The following is a 21,123-nucleotide window of genomic DNA, read 5'->3' as shown; positions in this document are numbered from 1 at the left end:
GTAAGATTTTGTTAAGCTTAGTTATAGTTGTTAGGATTCTGGAGTGGAGATACTTCAACATAAGTCCCCCGGGGGCTTTTTTATCTCGCAGGCACATTTCTCTCTTATTTCTGTCCTCTTTTGAGCAAGGAATCCGTTCTGAGTCAAAATCTAAGCAGCTGAATTAACTTAACATACCGAAACCCACAACACAGCACAGCAACCCAGATGTCCAAAGACAAGCAGCACACAAACCTACAACCCATGAGTACGAATGGTCAATAAAAGGGCAGCACTTGACCCAAGAGCAGCTTCTGTGTGGAGGGAATGTATAGTATACAGTACATGCAACTGAATTCCTCTTTATCCTGTGGATGTGGATATACTATGTGTGTATTTGTGTGTTATGTAAACCTCATTATCTCTATCACCACATCAAATTCGTATCATTAAGCCTCTCTGAGATCATAGAGCATTTGGAGGAACATCAAAGTGCTACACAAACTCTCCGTCACTCACAAACACACACTCACAGAAGACTTAAAAAAAACAAAAAAAAACACACACACACATAAAATGATAAGCACAACCATAAAAAGGCAAACACAACATTGTGTTTGGTGTTGATTTACGACGACCCCCGTCATCAATCATGATAAGTCTGGGACCTTGAGTCAAAAGATATTTGATTGTATCCTTGAGCTTCCCCCGTCACAGCAGCTGCCTCATGAAAAATATATTTCTGTTCTGGCCACCAAGTTCACCAGTCCACCCCCTCTTCACTCTCTCTCTCCCCCGCCTGCTCTGCTCTCACCCTCGACATCTTTCGCTCAGAACAGAAACTAGTTTCCATGGCTACAATCATTAACACATCTGGCTGGCATAGTGATTTTGCGCGCACATGTGCACAAGCTGAACCACAGACACACGGGACACACATAGACAGGCTTTAGCACATGTACACGGCGCATTACAAAGAAGGAACATACATATGTAAAAAGCATTAATATGCATTTATTTTTTGCGGCACTATTTTCAGTTTCATGGCTGGAGCTTGTGTGAGAGAGATAACAGGCTGAGGCTTGTTGGGGAAAATACATAAGTGGACAACTTTGGGCCTCAGTGATAATCCTATTGGTGAATTTAACCCAACCTCCTTTATCTTAATCTGTCGGGAAATGGAGTTGGAGATGGAGAATTGAATCTTCATAATATTGGGACGCTCCAAACTGATTTTTTTTTTTTGCTTAAATTTCCTTGCTTCTGCACACTGAAGAAGAGACTGGCCCACACTTCCCTTTGTGAGGCTTGTGAGAAACCAATCTCAGTGTCAGGAGTTTAAAAAATCATGTTATATTGGCTAAAAATACAGAAAATAAACATTATTGATGACTGTTACCAATATAATGAAATATTTTGCAATCCAAGCCTGTCAGTGCTCTTTGGGGAACTGACTTTGTAATAAAAAATGTATTCAGCCTTAGATGTAGTATTTCTGCACTTTCTTGTCACTTATCACTGACATTTACGTCTGTATGCTTAAATCTGATAATATCAGCTCAGCAAAATTGTCAGTTGGACGCCATTTATTTTTTTATTTTTCTCCCATAACATCAAAGAAACAGTCGTCATCAAAGAAATCCCCCATATATTTATTTCTCTTTTGTCAGTGTGGTGGTTTTAACAAACTGTTCTCTTCATATTTCAGCTTTTATGACTCTTCTGTGGATGTCGAGTAAAACAAGGTTCGGTCTGATGACATTTATTAATTTTCAACAGTCTACACAACACGATGTATGAGATTCCACTGTGTCAACATTTCATTACTGAAGTCAGTAGTAAGAAAATCTTATTGTTATTGAGGGACCAGACAGTTTACCCGTAATAAGGCTGGCACATATAACAGCAGCTATAAATTATTTAATGGGAAACACAGAAGACATTTCCCTCTCAATAACAGATCCGCTCAGACTCGTAAAGCATGTAGTCGTAATCTGCTTTGCCTTGGTTTTCCACCATCCTACAGTACAAACACCCTGATATCAAGGGCCTCCTCGAATCCAACTTCAGCCCCAACTCAGCTCAAAAGGTCTGGAAAATACTCTCTTGTCTGGGAACATTTATTATTTGTGTATGATCAGTGGCTTTCACCACCAAAAAACACATTCATCATAGGTTAGGGACTCTGACTCACCAGCATGGGAGCAACGCTCATATACCACAAACAGAAATACTGGAGGTGTTTAACAGTGAACCACAACCTGAAAACCACCTATAAGTGAACACATGTAAGTACAAGCACACACACACAAATTGACGTTCCACTTCATCGTCCAAACATGTTTCTGTGGCTCCAAACGCCTTCAATTAAAAACAATAATAACAACTCCTGAGGAAAACAACAGGGCAGCTGTGCATATGTCACATTTATCACATGTGGTGTGTGTCTCCGGTGCACACATGCACACATGCACACACATAATATCTGACAGCGCTGCCTATGCGATGTATGCATTCTGCTGCCCCCACCCTAACCCCCGAGGACATCCCCCTGCCTCCCATTACGCACACTCTCTCACCACTTTACATACCGCCGCTCTCCCAGCCAATCACCCAGAGCAAAACAACCAGACCGACCAGTCGCAACGTCAGGATTATAATAACTGGTGACTGACAGGTGGCATTTCAATGGGCTTCAGTAGCATTCCAGGTGAGGCTAAACAAATATTTCTTCCTCATGTCAGACTAAGAGCCACATGTAAGCTCGCGGAAGACAGAAAAAAAATGCAACAACACCTGAGCGTAAAATTCACGGGAAAAACAATCAAGTGTACAGGCTGTACTTTCACATAAATTGGCTTGTACGTTACACAAAGTGACTCAGAAGCTCAGCTGGTAAATCAAGTTTTGTTCAGAATAAATGATCGAACTGAGAAGAAATCTATTCAAAACCAATAACACATGGTGGGACACACCTTCAGTCACTTTGTAATGGTTTTTCTCAACCCCCCTCATTAATCACACCTCACCCGACAGCCTCTTACTTTCCATACAATCACAGAAAACACCTTTTGCTGAGCCTCAACAGAGCAAAAGGAAGCACACCAAGACAAAGAAAGAAAGCTCTTTCTCTTACCTTTTTGCCTTTCTTCTTGCGATGGGCTCCTTTGCCGCCTGCTTTCTCCTTAGCCTCCTCACTCATGTTCAGAGATCTCCCCCTGTTCCTCTCCTCTCCTCACTTTTTTTTAAAATCCAGCATGAAGGAGCTCGTGGAGTGGAGCGGCAGCAGCTGCTGTCTTCACTGGTGAAACGTTGCCACAGAAATGTCCATTTAGAAGCAGGATTCTTCCATGCAGAGTGGGAGTGCGCGTGAAGAGAGGAGAGACTGGGAGGACTGTGCTGATGCTCTCCTCCTCCTCTTCCTCCTCCTCCTCCTCCTCTCCTCTTCCTCTCCACGCTCACAGACACACACACTTGCAAGCACGCTCGTCGAGGTCCACTCCCACTTGCTGCCTTTGCCGTGCACAATTGGCGACTCTCTCCAGCGCACTGAGAGACAGGGTGTGGAGGCAGCAGGAGAGTGGAGAGATAAAGGCGGAGGAGGAAGATGAGGAGGTGCTGAAGGAGGAGGAGGAGGATGTTTGGATGATGATGATGATAAAGGAAGGAAGAGAGAGAAAGACCGAAGGAGTGTACTCCAGGCTAGTTGTGGTCCTCCCCTACCCGAGCGTGGAGACTGGAGACGCTCTTCCAAAAGAGAGAGACAAAAACACACACAAAAAAAAAATGGGAGGAGAAACACAAAAAGAGAGAGTTAAGGAGAAAAGGTTGGTTAGACAGAAAGAAATAATGAGTGAATAGAGTGTGAAATGGTGTTACTGGTGTTAGTGAAAGAAGGAAAGAGCGTAAAGACACAAGGGGGGCGTGATCCACACAGTCTCTTCACCCTGCCGCTGCTGGATTATTTCTGCTGTTGCTCCCTGCACGGACGTTGTGATATGAAATGAGACTCTCCACTCCTCTGACAGGCCAATGGAGAGAGGGAAAAAAGAGAGAGAGAGTGAAAGAGAGAGAGAGGGGGTGATAGGACAAGCATGACATAGACAGAGAGAGAGAGAGAGCAAGGGAGAGAGAGAGCAGATCATTAACACGATGCATCAGGTCCTTCCAGAAAAGGAAGTCTCCCCACTAGCCTCTGCCAGCAGGATCAGCTTACTGGAAACTGGAACAGAACAGAACTGCGCTCGGCACTGAATGACTGAATGACTGACTGACTGACTGGTTGGCTGAGTTGATTGAAGTGTGTGTGTTGGTTGAGACAGAGAGAGACAGGCAGGGAAAGGGAGAGGGGAAGACATGCTCACAAAGCTCTTGATATCCAAACAGTATATCCAACCAATAACAACCACCTAAATGTTGAAGTCACGACTCAAAAGAGAGACAGAGACTTTGAAAAAAGACCACGCCTCCCCCCTCCACCCCAGCTTCCAATAAGCTACGGCTGTCCGCCAATGAAACATCTAGGAGAAGGAGAGCAAAGTGAATCGGTGAGGAGGAGAAAATGGGAACAAAAAGCCCTGGGTGACACAGAGAGAGAGAGAGGGAGATCAGAGGGGAGGGAGGGGTGAGAGACGGGTGAGAAACGGAGCGGAGGGAGAGAGAGAAAAAACAACGACAGTGGGAGATGGGGAGGGGTGAGACAACAACAATGTGATATCAGTGAAACAGCCAAACCAGGCAGCATGGAGAGGATGAAAGAACAAATGAGAAGACAAATGAGGAGCAGACAGGGCACGGACATGGACAGGCAGGGTTTGTTGTGATTGCCCTCCAAACAACAGGTTCTTTATTCTGGGGGTTTATTGTTGCTAACCACCTCTCCCTCCCTCCTGCTCCTGACCAGCTGTATGCCATCACCACCATGCTGTCTAAGGACAATTAGGTCCCATCTTTTACACTTCCATCAAATATTATTTGTCATTTTAATATCAATAAAAAAAAGATATATTTGTCATTTTAAGTAGCCAATACCATCTCAGTGCAGTTTTACAACCTCATAAAATGGAAACACCTTTACGAGTGGGATATGCCCATATCAAGATATTTGAGTATTTGAGTATTTGGCTGTGTTTGGGAACATTTCTCTCCAGCGAGGGTTTCCTAACCTTCCCGACACCGTGCTCTACCTCAGTGAAAGCTGACAACAGATAACTAGCTTTAGCTCCAGTGACATATGATGTCCTCCAGTCAAGACCATCATCCTCCTCTCTGCCGTCTTCCCTTCAACTCCACCTCCCTCCCTCCCCCTCCATCCATCCATCTATAACACCAAGTCCTCAGAGTGAAAGCAGAGAAGGATTACACACTGCTTCACGCATTAATCTGTGGCTGGATATGTCCTCTTTACTCCATTTTGTATGATAGAAAGTGTGTATATGGTGAAGCTGAAAGGTGCTTACAGCAGACCTACACCCTCCACCATGCACGTTTGTGTGTGTGTGTGTGTGTGTGTGTGTGTGTGTGTGTGTGTGTGTGTGTGTGTGTGTGTGTGTCGGAGCATGGGTGATTGTGGTGTGTGCATGTTTCAGGGCGTGGTCGCTCTTACTTGGTGCCAGCAGTGGTTATTATTGATTGTGCCAGGAGGCAGCTCCATCAGCCAGCCATTTATTGAGATTAATAAGGCTCACACCTCACACTGGGAAACACCACAAAGTCACAGAGAATTTAACACCGTTCGCACCTGTTTATGGCAATATAATAAATATGTCTTCCCACTACGATTGAGTCTCATTATAAAGGAAACACTTTCAAAATTATTTTATGTTCAAATAAACTGTTATCACAACATATTGCCTCACTGTGCTGAAATGAGAAATGTTGCTCACAATAATTTAGTTGTCAGTTTGTTTAAGTGCGACAAGATACTAATGCAGTCCTGCTATAAACTTTCCTTTCATGAAGGTTATAATGTTCAGGTGTTAATGAATTTATCACCTACAGTTTATTACCCATTGTAACAATTAAAATATTTGTGGTTTTGGATTATGTAGTCAAACCCCCGTCAGCTTTATTTATCTTTCTTTGGCTTGCTTGACGACTATAACTGCTGATCTGACAGTGTATAAACACAAGTTACTCAAAAACCAAGCTGCACTTTTTTTAGTGGGGGAGTTATATTTGGTAAGAGTGTTGTATTTACATATCAAAAGGAGCATTTCTCTACTTGCTCTACTTGGATCTACTAAATGGGCTGCCGTATCTGCTCTAACGTCCATGATAATACGGCATCAGTAAAGAGAGGTAGAGAGAAAAGAGATAATGATCTGACAAGAAAAATTGTGCAATTCTTTTCCTCCATCTGTATCATCTCTGCTCTGTTCCTATCAGCTCCTGATTAGACCATTAACAGACACTCTTCTGAACCATTTTCATAAGCAGCCAACACTGATGTTACATATTCCCTTTCTGAAACGCACAAAATAACAAATGCCTCACTGGTCTTTCCTCATTTCTTTCTCCTTCAATGGTGACATATTTTGGATGTAAGATGCCACTGTGTGTGTTTGCGCCTGCGGTCTATGGTGGGGGTAAGTTATCACAGTAAGGAGACACTTATGAGGTTATCTCTAGTACAGTAGGTTATCTGTAAAGCTATCGGTCACTCTGGTGATCCATGATTGGGTTACAGTTACCATGTACCCAGATCTAATGAGCTGCTTGTAATTACAGTCCGAGAAAAACTGCTTCGATACACCACTGTAGATACACCACAAATGTGTTATAATACCATATAGTGATGAATATCTTTATCTTTGTTTATGTTCTGTATTTTCTTATTTAAAATTTTCAGTTTATTTAAATGCAGTCACAAGATATTATATCATGAGATGTGAGCATCTTATGATAACGTACAGTCTCCGTTATCTGTCATAATTTGAATCCCGTCCCTGTGCCAAGGACCAGACAAAGTCATGGGATCAGACGGTGATCTTTTGGCGGCAGTTACATTTGCCATTAGCACGACTTTGATCATCCAAACACAGTCAGACACATGAAGTGATGCACTGAAATCTAATTTTGTTCTCCTGCTGCTTTCAAACCTCCATAACCAGAGATGGGGAGTGGTCAGCCCAGAACCGTGGGGGATATTCACAGAAGATGGAGTACAAAAGGTATATAGAGATCTAAAGAGTTTGAATGGAAAGGGGAAATCTCATCTTTGGGACAGCATCATAATAATTGTAGTAAGCCAACAGCAGCACAAGCAGCTCTGAGTACGCTGAGCTAAATGTTAGCTACAGCAGGCTAAGATGGTTAAATACAACACACTACTGCCAAAAGAAAAGTAGAAGTGTATATAATTTACAGATAAACTTCATCATCCATCATGCCTGGGCATTAACATATCTATTAAACATAAACAGTAGGCTACTTTGCATGTGTCCTGTCAGGGATCATGTCAGTCAAGATTCAATAGTCCATATAATTGCAGAAACCACACTAAAGAAAAGCGTCAATGAAATGGTTTAGGCTTTGCTAATACGTGTAAATCTGGAGAGGACTCTGCACCAAAACTGGAACTCAGACATGTCAGCTGCCCAGACTGCCATTAAAGCCACCCTGTAAGCCTCCGCAGAGAAGTGTCTTCTCACATCCATCATGCTCGAGATCGAAGGGTCTCTGATCAATGTGCTGAATGCAGAGGCCAGATAGGGCCTGACAGACAGCTCTACAGGGGGTTCCCATCCCAGGCTCATGAAGGGAGGGGCTCCATACAAATCAAACAACCCCTTCACTAGAAATCAATCATCGCATAAGATGAATGCTGTTCCCTTCATGAACACGGCTCTGCAATGAATCATACCAAGCGTAGCATCACTTCGGCAGATGTCTTATCCCACAAAATAACAGCGGATGCCACAATCTCGTCTGAATCGACATTTCAAAATTGACTGGTATATTTATCAGGAATCAATAATTGCACACAAGGTTATCATTACCCCAATCAGTCTGCCTATGACAGCAGCTCTTCTTTTATTGCGGTAATGTATAGATAATATGCCAAGTGAAATGGGACACCATGAAAATGTATTTTCAAGACTTTCCCAACCACATTTGTAAAACTGAATTTTCTTTAAAGATCAATGTGTTGGTCAGAGTAATATCCTACTGGCACACTGCGCTGTTATGTCAGACTCAGCCACCTTTGGCAGCAGCTCCTGGTCCGATGAAATGGACATTTTGGCATTTTCTGCACTGGTGTGGTATGATAACCTCTGGGCCAGGACAGGTGAAATTATATTATAAAGATACTAAAATAAGGATAGTAAAATAGAGCAAGATCACCCCCAAAAAACGTAGCTACAGATTCATCTAAAAACTGCTGTAGTCCATGGCTGCATGCACGCACACACACACGTTGCTAGCCCACATTAATCAATGTAATTAAACATTTCAAAATTCTGCTTTTATTAATCACTCCAACAGACCCATTAGCTTGAGTAAAGCTTGGTAAAATTAAACCTGGAAGCTGAAAGGGCAGTTTGAAAAGAAACAGGTGCTATAGCAGCCTAGTTAACTCATTTTGGTACAATCATATGCTTTTTCAACAATCCATTGATTTGAGACAATGAAACAATGAGCTGGGAGCTACTACTACATCAAAGCTAAAAACAGAGATCAAATTATTTTTTCATGTTGCGGCTTCAGGACACTTGTGTCCGTACGGACGAGCAGTATGGAGGTATTTGGATGTTTCATAGTGTGTGTTTTGGATGATTCAAAAGTGAGCACAACCCCCCCCCCACCCCCCCCCGGAAACTCCAAAAGCATTTTAATAACTCCAAGAAAATTGGTGGATTATCAATTTTGGGTGAAGTATCCCTTTAAGCTGCAGGACAGTGAGAAACACCTGTCGAATCTCAAGATGTCTAACATCAAAATATGAAAACTCAGGTGCCACAAACTAGGGAATGGGTGGAGATTATTCAGCGCTGGAAAAACCTTGGACACACGTACTGCATGCACAGGGATCTTGTGCTTCTGCCCATGAGGACCCGACACTAACTCCAGCCAAAACCTCCTAAACCATAAACAGCTCTGTGAAGAACTGTCCACATGCGGAGGACCACACACTGTTCCCTTTAAACTAGACCCAGCCTGTACAGAGAGTGAGTGAGGGGCTCAGTTGGGCTGTGTTTTTCCAGGTATAGTCTGACAACAATGGGGGTTAAATTCAGACCTACTTTTCTCAGAAATCAGGTCAGGTCCAGACAGGTGCTGTCTGACTGATAAAGAGCTGTGGGGATGGAGGGCTCCATTTTGCTAACGATTTCATTCCAACGTTTAGGGAGTCATTTACGTTACTAACCAATATTAACACACAAAGGAGCTTAACAGGCAACCTGATTCTTTTCAGCAGGAATACAACACAGTGAATGGGTTACTTCGCTTTGATCAATTCGGATTTATTTGGAGAGTGGTTTAGAGGAGAGGAGAGGAGAGGAGAGGAAGGGAGGGAGAGATCACTAGCTTTTTTACTGTCCTTTCTATTTCTTTTTAAGCAGATTATATGAATCTAAACTCTCCTTTTTAAAAGACTAAGCAACCCAGAGAACAAACAACTTAGTCTCGCTCATATTTGCAAAGCTTGAACAAATATTAAACATGCTTGACACTGTACAACTAAGATCACATAGTCTGTGATTAAAAACAACCCTGTTCATTATAGTCCTAAGTCCTATAATGGTTCATTCATCTTTATATCTATGGTTAAAACAGTTGGAAAAGGGGAAACCAACACCCTCACCATCCACAGGACTGTGACCTCCTGTCTGACTCCGTCACCTGAATGTAAACAAATGCTGATAATTTTGATTTGCTGAAACAACAGTGACAGTCACAAAATCAAACATGCAGATACACAATGAGATGCAGGGAAACACATCTCTTTTAATCAAATTCATGCTCAACCTACTGAATCTCTTCCCCTTTTTACATTTTCTCATTGTGGAACTGTGTCACAATAACTCACTTTCCTCACAGACAGTTAATCCACCTCCGCAAATAGTGTAAAGCTTGTACAAACACATCAACCAAGAGCAAATAAATTACTTTTTTTTTTAATTTTCAGTGACACATCTTCTTTGAAGCAAGTAGTGCTCCTGAAAATCAGCACTGTAGAACGGTATGATTCTGTCTGTGTGTTGTTCCTGGTGCCAAACACTCCCATCACAACTGGCAGCTTATTGTGAAAATTAATGCAGCATGCAATGCAAACATGACAAAGAACCGACTATTGATTTTTGCATTTTGATTTTCCTCGACGCGCCTTGCAGTTTTATGGTTAAGGGTGCTGATCCAGACCTTTTCCACATGTCTCTGCAGACATGTGGAGTATATATACACTTATAAATATCTGTATTCATCTTTCTCTCTATGTGACTGAGGTGAAAGGGCTTTAAGGGAAAGATGTGCATTTGTCTTAATATTGGCCTGTATCTGGTGTGAATGGTAAGAAGTGCTGAGAGGTCTTGCACTTGCCTTGGTGTTGCTGACACTGCGATGTCTGGAGGCTGCCTGATCTCTCCAGTCAATCCAGCTGCCAGGGGAAGCAGAGGAGGGGTGTTGGTTTAAGTATAAGAACAGGCAGACAGTACGCTTCCTGAGCTGTGATGGTACACCATAAACTGCTCTCTTTAATTACACTAACTTAATGAAATATTATTTTTACACTCTGAAAACAAAGCAATAGCAGCACAGAGGTGATGACATGAAATTTATGGTAAACAGAAAGCATAAGTAGGTGAGATTTGAGATTCAGTGCTTTTAAATCAGAATTTAAATTACACTTTTCCATGCAACACGTGATGAGAGATGAAAGGACACAGAAAAGATAAAGCTTCTAATTTCAGCATTTTTAACATAGAAAAAGACCTTTCATTTGAGACACATGATGAAACCTGGTTTCAACTCAAAACAGCCACAGGTCACTGAGATGTTAAGTAAGACTGGAAGGCTTTGACAGGAAACAAGTGCCTTTGTGATCAGCCTGTGCTCCCATATGATTGATGAACTGGTTCAGTCAACTGCTGCAGTGAAGAAAAACTACTGAGGCTCCTGTTATGGAAGTTAAGTTCACACTGTTGATTTACATGACTGTTTCTGGGTTTTTAGGTAATTTCTTCATCCTACAGCTCCTGTCAGTTCACAAAACAATACTGTCTAATTCAATTAATCGATGGTTTAAGGTGCACACCCTGACATAGCAGAAAGGATGTGAGCCTGAATTTGGCTCATGCCTATTGTTCCATCTGACCTCCCTTCTCTGTCCCAGTTTCCCAGTTGTTCATCTTTGTTTACTCTCCAGTGAAGCAAAGCGGCTCTGTGATCTTTATATCAGTCTGTGCTTGGGGTTCAAGCTTTATTTAAATATTTACACACAGTACTAAAAATACCTGACTAGTTATGGAATATTAAGAATTTTAAGTGTTCAAAAACCTCAGAAACCCAGAAACTAAACGCCTAAAATGAAGTTGTGCACAACGGTTCAAGCTCTTGTTGATTAACTATGGTAGTTCAAAATAAGTTCATAACTTTTTACAATAAAAGCTTATTTGTTCCTTTGCAAAAAAAAAAAAAATCTAATATTGGGGTACATTACTTGGCTTTTCATACAATACGGTTCCTTAGAAATAAATGTTCAGTGGACATTATAAAGTTTATGTTGTTTAATGAAGTTACAGTATATGTTACATAACTCCCTTGTAATGAAAACTGTGCAGTGGGAGAAGAATATACCCAAAAAACAGTCACCAAGAGTTACTGTCATAAGAATACTCACTGTGCTAGTTGTTCATAATGTTGATTATCAGTAAGTCCTTCACTACAAATTCTGTAAAATTGTAATTGTAGAGTCATGGTATGATTGCATGAGATTGCATCTGGATTGTGCCATCCTATCCTGGGAATCAGATGATAACTCATTCCTGTGACTCAGCACACAGGACCATTATCTACCATTACAGCTTGACGTAACTTTGTTTGAAACAGCATGGAATTACATTTACCTGCTTAAATGGGCCATTAATGTCAGGGCAGCATTCCCAGAAGATGGAGAACCGGCGTGAGGGCTGAGAGCTCTTTTTTTCTAAGCAGGGGAAAGAGAGCGAAAACAAATGCAGCACTCATGAGAGAGGCGGTGAGAGGAAATACGTGAGCTACTGTAAGCCTTGTCATCTGGGACCAAATTTGACGCAATATAAAATAATTCAACTTGTGAATTAAAATAGATATTGCATGTCTGGCAGAACTAGAAAGATGTGGTTATTTTTGAAATATAACTATTAGGCCATATCCTGTCGAATGACTCCTATTTGCGATTTTGTAAATATGAGGTGTGTCTTATTACACTTATTAAAATGTCATTTGTTTTCCCCTCAGGACCTGCTACTACATCACTTTGTCTTTATGTTGAAGAGATGTGTTGAGAAGTCTGATTATGCTATAAGTCTGTTAACCCTCCAGCTCTAAGTGTCACTCATTGTTGTCTTGGTTAATATCATCACAATTTATTCTGCTATGTTATCTCCCTTGGCAACCCTTCGGCAAAGGCGTACTTTTGCTGTGCTAAGCCATCTACATATGCTCACTCTGGAAAACAGGGAGTTGAAGGCGTAACAGAATCAAAGTCATGGCCTGTGGAAGAACAAATAAGTTAACAAACCTGCTGAACATCTTTAAAGACTATGCCTGGCATGGCAGCAATGCCCATGAAGCCTCCAATGTATTTGTTTTGCCACAGTCAGGAGTGATGATCAAGTCTCATGGTGCTCTAGTCTAGGTCGACATCTTTTTGTCTCTGTGGAAAACCAAAAGACAAAGAAAACATCAAAAGAAATCAAAGACACTGATCAACGTGTGTCTGTTAGTTTCTTGTAAAACACAAGCATTTCCCCACAGAAACAACAAGACCAATGCAACTGCCTTTACAGGCCCCGCAAACACCTGTTGGACCTGATGAACTATAGGGCATTTAAATATGGGTTAGACATTAGTGCTATGTCCCATACTACATCCTTGGCTTTTACTACCTTGCGCTATTCAACTATTTTTGTGGTAGGTGGATATTCTTCTTCAATTCGTGCAACATTTACACAGATGGATGCCAATCAAAAATTCATAATGAAAAAACAATACATGTCTTCCAAACTTTAATTCATCATCCATCATCCTGCATCTTATCATCCTATGTCACCACCAAGCCTTCAATAAAGGCCTATTACAGCGGTCAGCTGCTTTGCTTTTTGAGATATCAGACCTCTTTCACAGCAGACATTTTGACTTGACATCAACAGGTGTGATTAATTACAATAATTATTTATTACACCTGGGGTTTTCATGCTTTGACAAGTCTCCAGCAAAAAAAAAAAATATCATGTCAATCTTAACAGCACACACAGCCTTTAGCTAGAGCCAGAGTCAGAGCAATTGATTTAACATGGTATATCAATCGCTCTGCAGAGTTTTCGAGCTTTCAGGTTGTCTGCACCGTAAAGAACATGATCATTTCTTTCAAGTTTGGTTAAAACGTTCACTAACTTGACCAAACTGGAGAAACTTTAAGCTAATACCAAGAGCTGGACGCAGAATACCTACCTCAACTGCTGCTGTTCACACTTGACAGACTTTTTGCTAGCCTAATGTTTGGTCCATTTTCTTTTCTTCGACGAAGGAGTTCATGAACTTCATGGACGCCTTTAACTTTCAACCAAACATTTCTCTTTTCCCTCGGTGGCAGCAAACGGGGAACAGTAGAAACCTCTTTGGAAATTTTACTTCTGCAAACACGTTAATTTTGCTATAAACTTACAGACCTGCGAAAAAGTTTGACGCTCGGTTGACAAGCAACCTCAAAGCTACGAGCTACCCTGAAGGCAACACTCACCTTGCAGGCCACCTGGCCCATAGACCACCTAGCTAGCTCGCTAACTTGCAGTCATTATCCAACTAGCTTGTTTGTTTATTTACACCGGCAGCCATCTAGATCCTCCTGATCTTGCTTTAATTATGTGTCAAATGAATCAATAACCGACCACCCACTTTGTCTGTTCGTAAAACACCATAGGAGGTAAAGGAAAAGAGCCAACTTGTCTTATCAGCAGTGTTTCCCATTTAAAAAATTGGAGAAAAAAAATAATCATTTTTTTCCCCTCCTGAAATCCTGTGGGAAACACTGTATCAGTGATTTATGAAATTAAGAAATTAAAAAATATAATTTAGATTTGTTGGTGTGCAGCTTTCCCATCGTTTTTATGATAGGCTACCTGCATGCCAACTTCACATTTGTCTGTAGCCTACTAGCTATATGATAATTATTTAGCCCAGTGCTTTACAAGACAGGCTGACACAACACAATGAATTAAAAACAAGCACTACACTGTTCATTAAAATCATAGAATGCCTTTTGATTTAAAAAAAAAAAAAAAAAAGTTTTGAGGCCAGACATAGGTTAGGCCTAGATTATGTATTTTGGTCTGAAACTGTGGTAGCAGGCTATAGGCCTATCATTTTTTGAGTTATATCTGATCTTATGTGGTAGCCTACCCATCATCATAATGTGCAACTAGGCAGCCTTTACTTTGCATTGTGAAAATATTTGTTTGTGCAGGGCATGTTGTTCATTTCTACAGTTTATTCTGTGCAACTAAATTTAGCCACACTGAGCAATCTCTGCTTCTTCATGTCCATCTGAGTGGACTACTATTCACTCATGTCTCATTAAAACACTCACACACATCATCCTAAACAATGACTAATAGGTCCTCCCCTCCCTTTCCATGTCCAAAATTGCCATTAACACCTCTCCATTACCATGGCATCCAAAGTTTTGAGTTTAATTTTAGCATGGTGGTTCACAGCAGGTCAACAGAACAAAGATGTTTTCAGTGGCAGCACACAACAAAAGCCTGCCCCTCTTTTAATGTTCACTCCACATCTGCATTGTACCACTGCATCTTCTTCTTCTCCTTCTTCATCGTCATCATCATCATCATCATCATCATCATCATCATCATCATCATCATCATCATCATCATCATCAACTCTGTGCAACTGAAAACTTGTGGCATTTTGATGTTTACAGTAGGCCTAGCCTAATTATGGGTTTAACATTCAATTGAAAAACGATATAATTTGCTCTAAATATATTATTTAGGTGTCTGAAACCTACTATTAACTGCTGTTTCCCCTTCCTGGTGTGAATGTGGCTGAAATCAGGTTATACTGTAGATGGCAGCCCTCAGTCTCATCACTTCAACCAATATCCATTTTAAATCGTCATGATGACATTTAGCCAGTGGTCTTGTTTTTCTGTATTGCCATCTACAATGTGAATATGTGAGAATATGAGTGAGACAAGAAATTGGTTGCACTCTCTGCCTGTCACAACCTGTGCCATCAATCAATGCTCAGCATGGCGTTGATTATCAATACAAGCATAGGCTATTTGCTTTTCTCCCTGCCTTTGACAGGTTCACAGAGGTTTGTAGTGCATCTGACCAAAAATAACTGCTGGACAACCAAATTACCCCTATTTTTTTTTTTTTTTTTAGAAGGAAAATATAACCACTCTCTGGGTGTGTGTGTGTGTATGTGTGTGTTTGTTACCTGTATACCCACACAAACACACACTGAAACACATGGTTGATTCGGGGCTGCTGTTCTGCCAGCAACATCATCACTCTCCTTCCCACCCTTGTCTCCATGGAGACGAGCTTCCAGAGCCGTCTGGTTGCAGACCGTTGTGAATCAGCACAGACTAAAAAGGGATGGGGAGGGGAGGGGGCTCTTTGTGCTTAAACATGACTAAAAGAACACGGTGAGCTCTGTGTTATCTTTGCCACGACACAGAGGTGATCAAAGTGCCCAACCACCATTCATGCATGCAGATGTGAAAAAGAAAGACGATGGATGAAGATGTTTGTATTTGAGATTTGCCCTGTCTTCATGTGTAGACAAGAAGGCTAGCAGGTGACCACATCTGTCTGTGTACATGTCGAATATTCATCAGCTTTATTTGATTATTTTTTATTACTTTGCTCTGTTGATGGCCCTGGTCATTCATTTTCAGACACATTAAATGTAATTTCCTCTTTATCTCCTCTGCTCAAACAAAATTGACAACATGATAAAACACAGTCTGTGCTTTGTTTTATTGGTTTTTATCAGTATCAGTCGTGCCGACACCATCTTGCAGGGCTTTATTAACAGCATCTGAGAATGTGTTGTTTGAGTCATATCCTTGCTTGTCCCTGCTCTCTTCCTTTTAGACCAGAAAACCAATATTATAGTTGAATTTTAGCCATTTTAGACTTCCACATAGCAGGTCAATGAATATGTAAACAAGTGATCAAACTGTACATTTGGAATATTTGACTGGGGTAAAATAGCTTGTTTACTGTATTGTTTCTTGTGTATGTTTTGTATTAAATATTGCCAATTTCTACTCCAGCATCTGTATAGGGCCTAACTGTAGCTAACTGTGTGTTCAGTTCATGCTAAACTTGGTCAGAGGTCAGAGGATGCTGAGTATCAGTAGTTCACATATTATGTTTTTTAGTATTTACCTATGGCATCTTTACTACCCATATTACAAACAGAGCCCATGTCTAGACTTGCTACTTGCTGAAGTAGCTGATGAGTTTAGTGGTAAATGGCTGGAATGGATGGCAAGGCTATGAATTTTAGACCAAGGATGCCCAATTAGCGCTACTTAGAAAGTCTGATGGAGCACAAAAACAGGCAGGGTCAGGTCATGAGTGGGCAGAGAGCAAACGAAAGTGCAGAAAGACGGTGGGTCTGCTAAAAAAGGGCCTCCCTCAAGGTTGTTGAGTCAAGGAAATGTCTGCCTGCTGTGTGTCAGTGGTGCAGAAAGACAATCAGAACCAACTCTAAGCCTCTGTGATATATGCACTAACAGCCGGGTGCTTCCACAGTCAGGACAATGTTGGAAGTATTTAGTGAAGCCGGTCTTAGTCCGGATGTAATGGATCTGCTGGAACGTGCGTGCATGTGTGCGAGGTTCACTCAGAAGATCAACGGAAGAGAAAGCTTTCATCAGCTTAACACCCTCACCTTAACTCGAAGTCTCAATGGGTACCCTGTGCTCATCACATTTATAGACACACACACACAGGCATGCACGCACAGATGCATAAAAATAAACACACCGACACAAGAAGCATGCGTTCATGCCATGCCGTGTGTGTGTACAATTACAGAGGAAGTGAACCTCATTAAAGGTCAGAGGACACAGAGAGATTCCTGGCAGGGTGGCGAGTGCTGTACCGGGGCAAGGAAAAGAGCAAGGTATAGTTTATGGAGCAGAGGGAGAGCAAAAGACGACTGTTTCCACTCCTGTCAACGTTGTGCACATTTAAGTTTTACTGTGAGTGTCTGCGGTGCATCAGAGTTTCATTTGTGCGAGAGAGAGAGCAGGAAATGGAGTGAAGAGAAGCGACAGTGAGAGAGCATAAAGGCCACATTAGTTCATTTAACTGATGACACTTTGTTGGACAAGTGACACGTTTTTTTCAGATTTTGCTGTTATATAGTCTTTAAAGGGATAGATAAACATTTTGGCAAATTGGCCCATTGCCATGATCCCTATAGCCTTAACAGCAAGTTTGTTACTTTAATTGTCGGTGCAAGCTATTTTTAGAACGGCGGAGCAGAGCCGTGAGCTGCTCAGAGCTACGCTATGGAGGCTAATGGGATTTCTTGGTTTCCCTCATCAAACTCATCAAATACACAATCCAACGACTCCAAAATGCTATCGTGGACAAGTTGTGACCTGCACATTCCCCACGCTATGAGATAATAACGGAACGTTATGAGACAGAGTTGTTTTCGAGTCCAATGCAGAGACCGCTTGCCGAAAAACTGCCTTCGACGGGAACGCACATCAGCGGTTTTGCATGAATTTACCTGGAAAACAATTCTGCCTCGTAACGTTCCGTTATTATCTCATAGCGTGGTGAATGTGCAGGTCACAACTTGTCCACAAGAGCGTTTTGGAGTTGTTGGATTGTGTATTTTGTGAGTTTGATGAGGGAAACCAAGAAGTCCCATTAGCCTCCGTAGCTTAGCTCTGAGCAGCTCGCTGCTCGCAGTTCTAAAAATAGCTTGCACCGACAATTAAAGGTAACGAACCGACTCCTTAAACTATAGGGATTATGGCAATGGGCCAATTTGCCAAAATGTTGAACTATCCCTTTATCTTGTTGGTTTTAATCTATTTAGTTAAGATTCATCTCAAATAAATCTCCTCCCATTCATTCAGCACAAACTATGCCATCTAAATTCTGTTTATGTGATCCTGACGGTGGAAGGACAGATACTCCCAAAGCTTTCATAATTTGTAGGCACACAGACAGGCAAGTTTGGGGTCAGTGATAGGTGATGGTCAAGAGTGATGGCTGCTTACCTCATGGTGATGCTGATTAGAGGGTTGGAGTACAGAGAGCTTTTAAGTAGATATTTGACTGCAAATGACTGTTTTTCCAAATGAGCCTCTTGTGGGTTTCTTATAAATGTGCTGGGGCAGGTCTGGGCACATATCTACTGAAGCGAGAGATGTCAACAAACAAAAGGAGGGGAAAGGAAAGGAAAACAAGCTGCCCATCTACAAGCTGTCATAGCTGGGAGATGGAAAAACAGGTTTAACACAGCAACAAATCCTGAAGTGCACCTAGCCAAGCCCTAATGATTAAAGAAGATTGCTTCTTCTTTTGATGTAGCCGAAGCAACCACAGACTAAACAGACCACAAGTGGCATACAGGAGCCAGCACGCAATGGAAGTGAAATGCCAAAGCCTTGAATGGCCTGAAGGCAGGTACATTGTTGTGCCCCATTAAGTATAAAGTTCCCCTGAAAATGGCTAGGGGAAAACATCAGTGGCCTTTGCCGCTCGCTGTCTGCCCTGAGAATGGGATGCAAACATTCCCACATGTGGTTCACAGCGCTCTCACACACACACGTACGTACAAAATAGACAGCCACGAATGCGCACACATGCAGTACACAATACCCTGTGAGCGTGAAAGACATGGACAGACTGTTAGAGGGACTCAACTAACAAATGATGTCATTATCTAAGCACACTGGCTTGAATATTATTACCATATCAGTGGGAGGCGTTTGGTATTCTTGCTTTCAATAGGCATGGACTCACTGGTAGGAAAGAGGGGGAAAAAAAGAAGCCATTGTTCTGAATTTTTCTCATACATCTGACATTTTCACTGTCAAACATGCAAAGTCAGAGTGAGAAAGTCAATCAGCTGCTTTGGTATTTTCTGCCACCCTCTGAAGCACCACCAGGAATACCTGGGCATATTTCTATAAAAGGCAATCCCGATGGGCACTTCCCTGTGCTGCTCATGTTTTTTTCTTTTTTTGAAGCATTAGCATACGGCAGGCATACAAATGATCATGCAGAAACATGATGAGAGCAGGAGGAAGGCTGTGATATGGGATCTCCATGGCAACCACACAAAAACAGCATGCACTCACCATGGCAACAGAGCTGGCGAGGGAATATAGCGGAGACAGCGTTGGAGCTGGTGCTGGCCTCTGGCTGTTTGAAGTGATACGTGCACGCCAGCAGCACAGCATCAGCAAGTGACTCACTCACACTAAAACATGAATACTAATACAGTACATTACATCTGTGGATAAATACTGGTACTGACAGTGACACAGTAGGTGTACATTTCAAAACATGTATGTTTTTTTCTATACAGTGGTGTGTATACAATATAATTATTAGAAATGGATCAAATTACCATATTAAAACATGAAGTCATTTGTAGAGACAAACACAGAGACGTAGCAATTTCCCTGAACCCAATGGAGCATTTTGGCATCTTTCAGCACTTTGTTTTGGCTTTTCTACTATTAAAGCTTTCATCAGGCTGGATTGAAGCCATGATGACAGCTTGTTAAACCTGACTGATCAAAACCAAACAGTAAATGAGTTAAATTATCCATTAGCAGGTGAACAGAGCATTTAGTGGCTATAGATCCTGATGTTTTCCACAGACATTAGTGAGAAGTCTGGGCTTGCATTTGGCTCCGTGCCAGAAACATGACCTCACATGAATGATAATGTTGGCCTGGTGTCAGCTCAAGGTGTAAAAAAACAACCGTGGGCTACACGTGACGATCTGTCAGCGTGGTGCTCAGATCTTGTTCCACCCTCCCAGAGTCTGCTCTGTATTTTGACACTTGAACTAAAGGAACATGACAAAACATGTGAGATAACAAACTTGAGAGCTGTGAGCTTATGCATGCATACTATGGATTTTTGTTATCTTCCAACAGCCAGGCTAATCTGTGTGCTACGCTAAACAAAACCGACTGCTGGTGTAACTTTATTATTGGACAAACATAAGATCATTATCAATCTTATGATGTGAAATTGCCATTAACATGTGACATGAGGTCAATTAGCCCAAAATAAAAGTTAAAACTTTTCTCAAGAAGTGCAGGAGCAGAAACACAACAAACAGACACCACTTTGTTCCTGTACAGTGGTGGTACGTCATGCTATATTGGTACAGTAGGCCTTGTTAATAGAGCCACAGACGGCTAACCCGAGATGACAAATAGCCCCCCACACAACTGCTGATGCTTCAAGGCCACAGTCAGCTGTACTGTAAACGATAATGGCCTCCCTGCCAGACAAGGAGAAACCCCCAGAACATACATCATCATTCTGACACTGTTGTTGCACACAGGGAAATGAAATACGAGTTTTGAACAGCAGGTTGAATATGAAATTATGCGGCATCACATGAGAATTGTCACGACCCATCAATTTAAATATTTTACCCTAAATAAAAATGACTAAAACATCATCCTAAAGCTGGAAAAAATTAAAATCATTACCCCCAAACGAGGCATGATTAATGCTGCACATTAAGTGGGCATTTCACAAAAGAGTCCCCCGTAATGAGGTTGGTTGTCAGTGAAGTTTTTTTTTTCCTCAATCACTGTCTTTAATTAAACACTGAAACACAAAGAGACACACAGATATTAATCACTCTAGTTTAAGCTGCTTTTCAATTCAGCAGCCATTAAAAGTT

At 41.6% G+C, this 21,123-nt stretch overlaps 1 protein-coding gene and 1 long non-coding RNA gene across 12 annotated transcripts in view; both read right to left on the bottom strand.

The window, feature by feature from the left end:
- Positions 1-3,999, bottom strand: part of LOC146973306 (ankyrin-3-like) — a 121,228-nt gene extending 117,229 nt beyond the window's left edge. For 7 of the 11 annotated variants that reach the window (XM_085799707.1, XM_085799723.1, XM_085799729.1 and 4 more), the window contains exon 1: positions 3,116-3,997. In XM_085799707.1, the coding sequence (XP_085655833.1) occupies positions 3,116-3,181 (66 nt within the window). In that variant the 5' untranslated portion in view covers positions 3,182-3,997. Of the gene's footprint in view, positions 1-3,115 lie in introns of all 11 variants that reach the window. The other 4 variants (XM_085799721.1, XM_085799720.1, XM_085799730.1 and 1 more) reach the window with 1 other exon arrangement.
- A 6,443-nt stretch (positions 4,000-10,442) lies between these two features.
- LOC146973305 (uncharacterized) lies at positions 10,443-12,838 on the bottom strand. The gene is made up of 3 exons (XR_015037747.1): positions 12,704-12,838; positions 12,048-12,127; positions 10,443-10,579 (listed from the first exon to the last, which is right to left on the bottom strand). It is a non-coding gene; the product is annotated as an uncharacterized LOC146973305 (long non-coding RNA).
- Between the last annotated feature and the right edge of the window lie 8,285 nt (positions 12,839-21,123).

The sequence above is a fragment of the Trachurus japonicus genome, chromosome 15 (genome assembly GCF_045865225.1).
Source record: "Trachurus japonicus isolate A0001 chromosome 15, Traja_1.0".
NCBI lineage: Eukaryota > Metazoa > Chordata > Actinopteri > Carangiformes > Carangidae > Trachurus > Trachurus japonicus.
The sequence above is the reverse complement of the archived record's forward strand: the minus strand, read 5'-3'. Positions and strand labels throughout refer to the sequence as shown.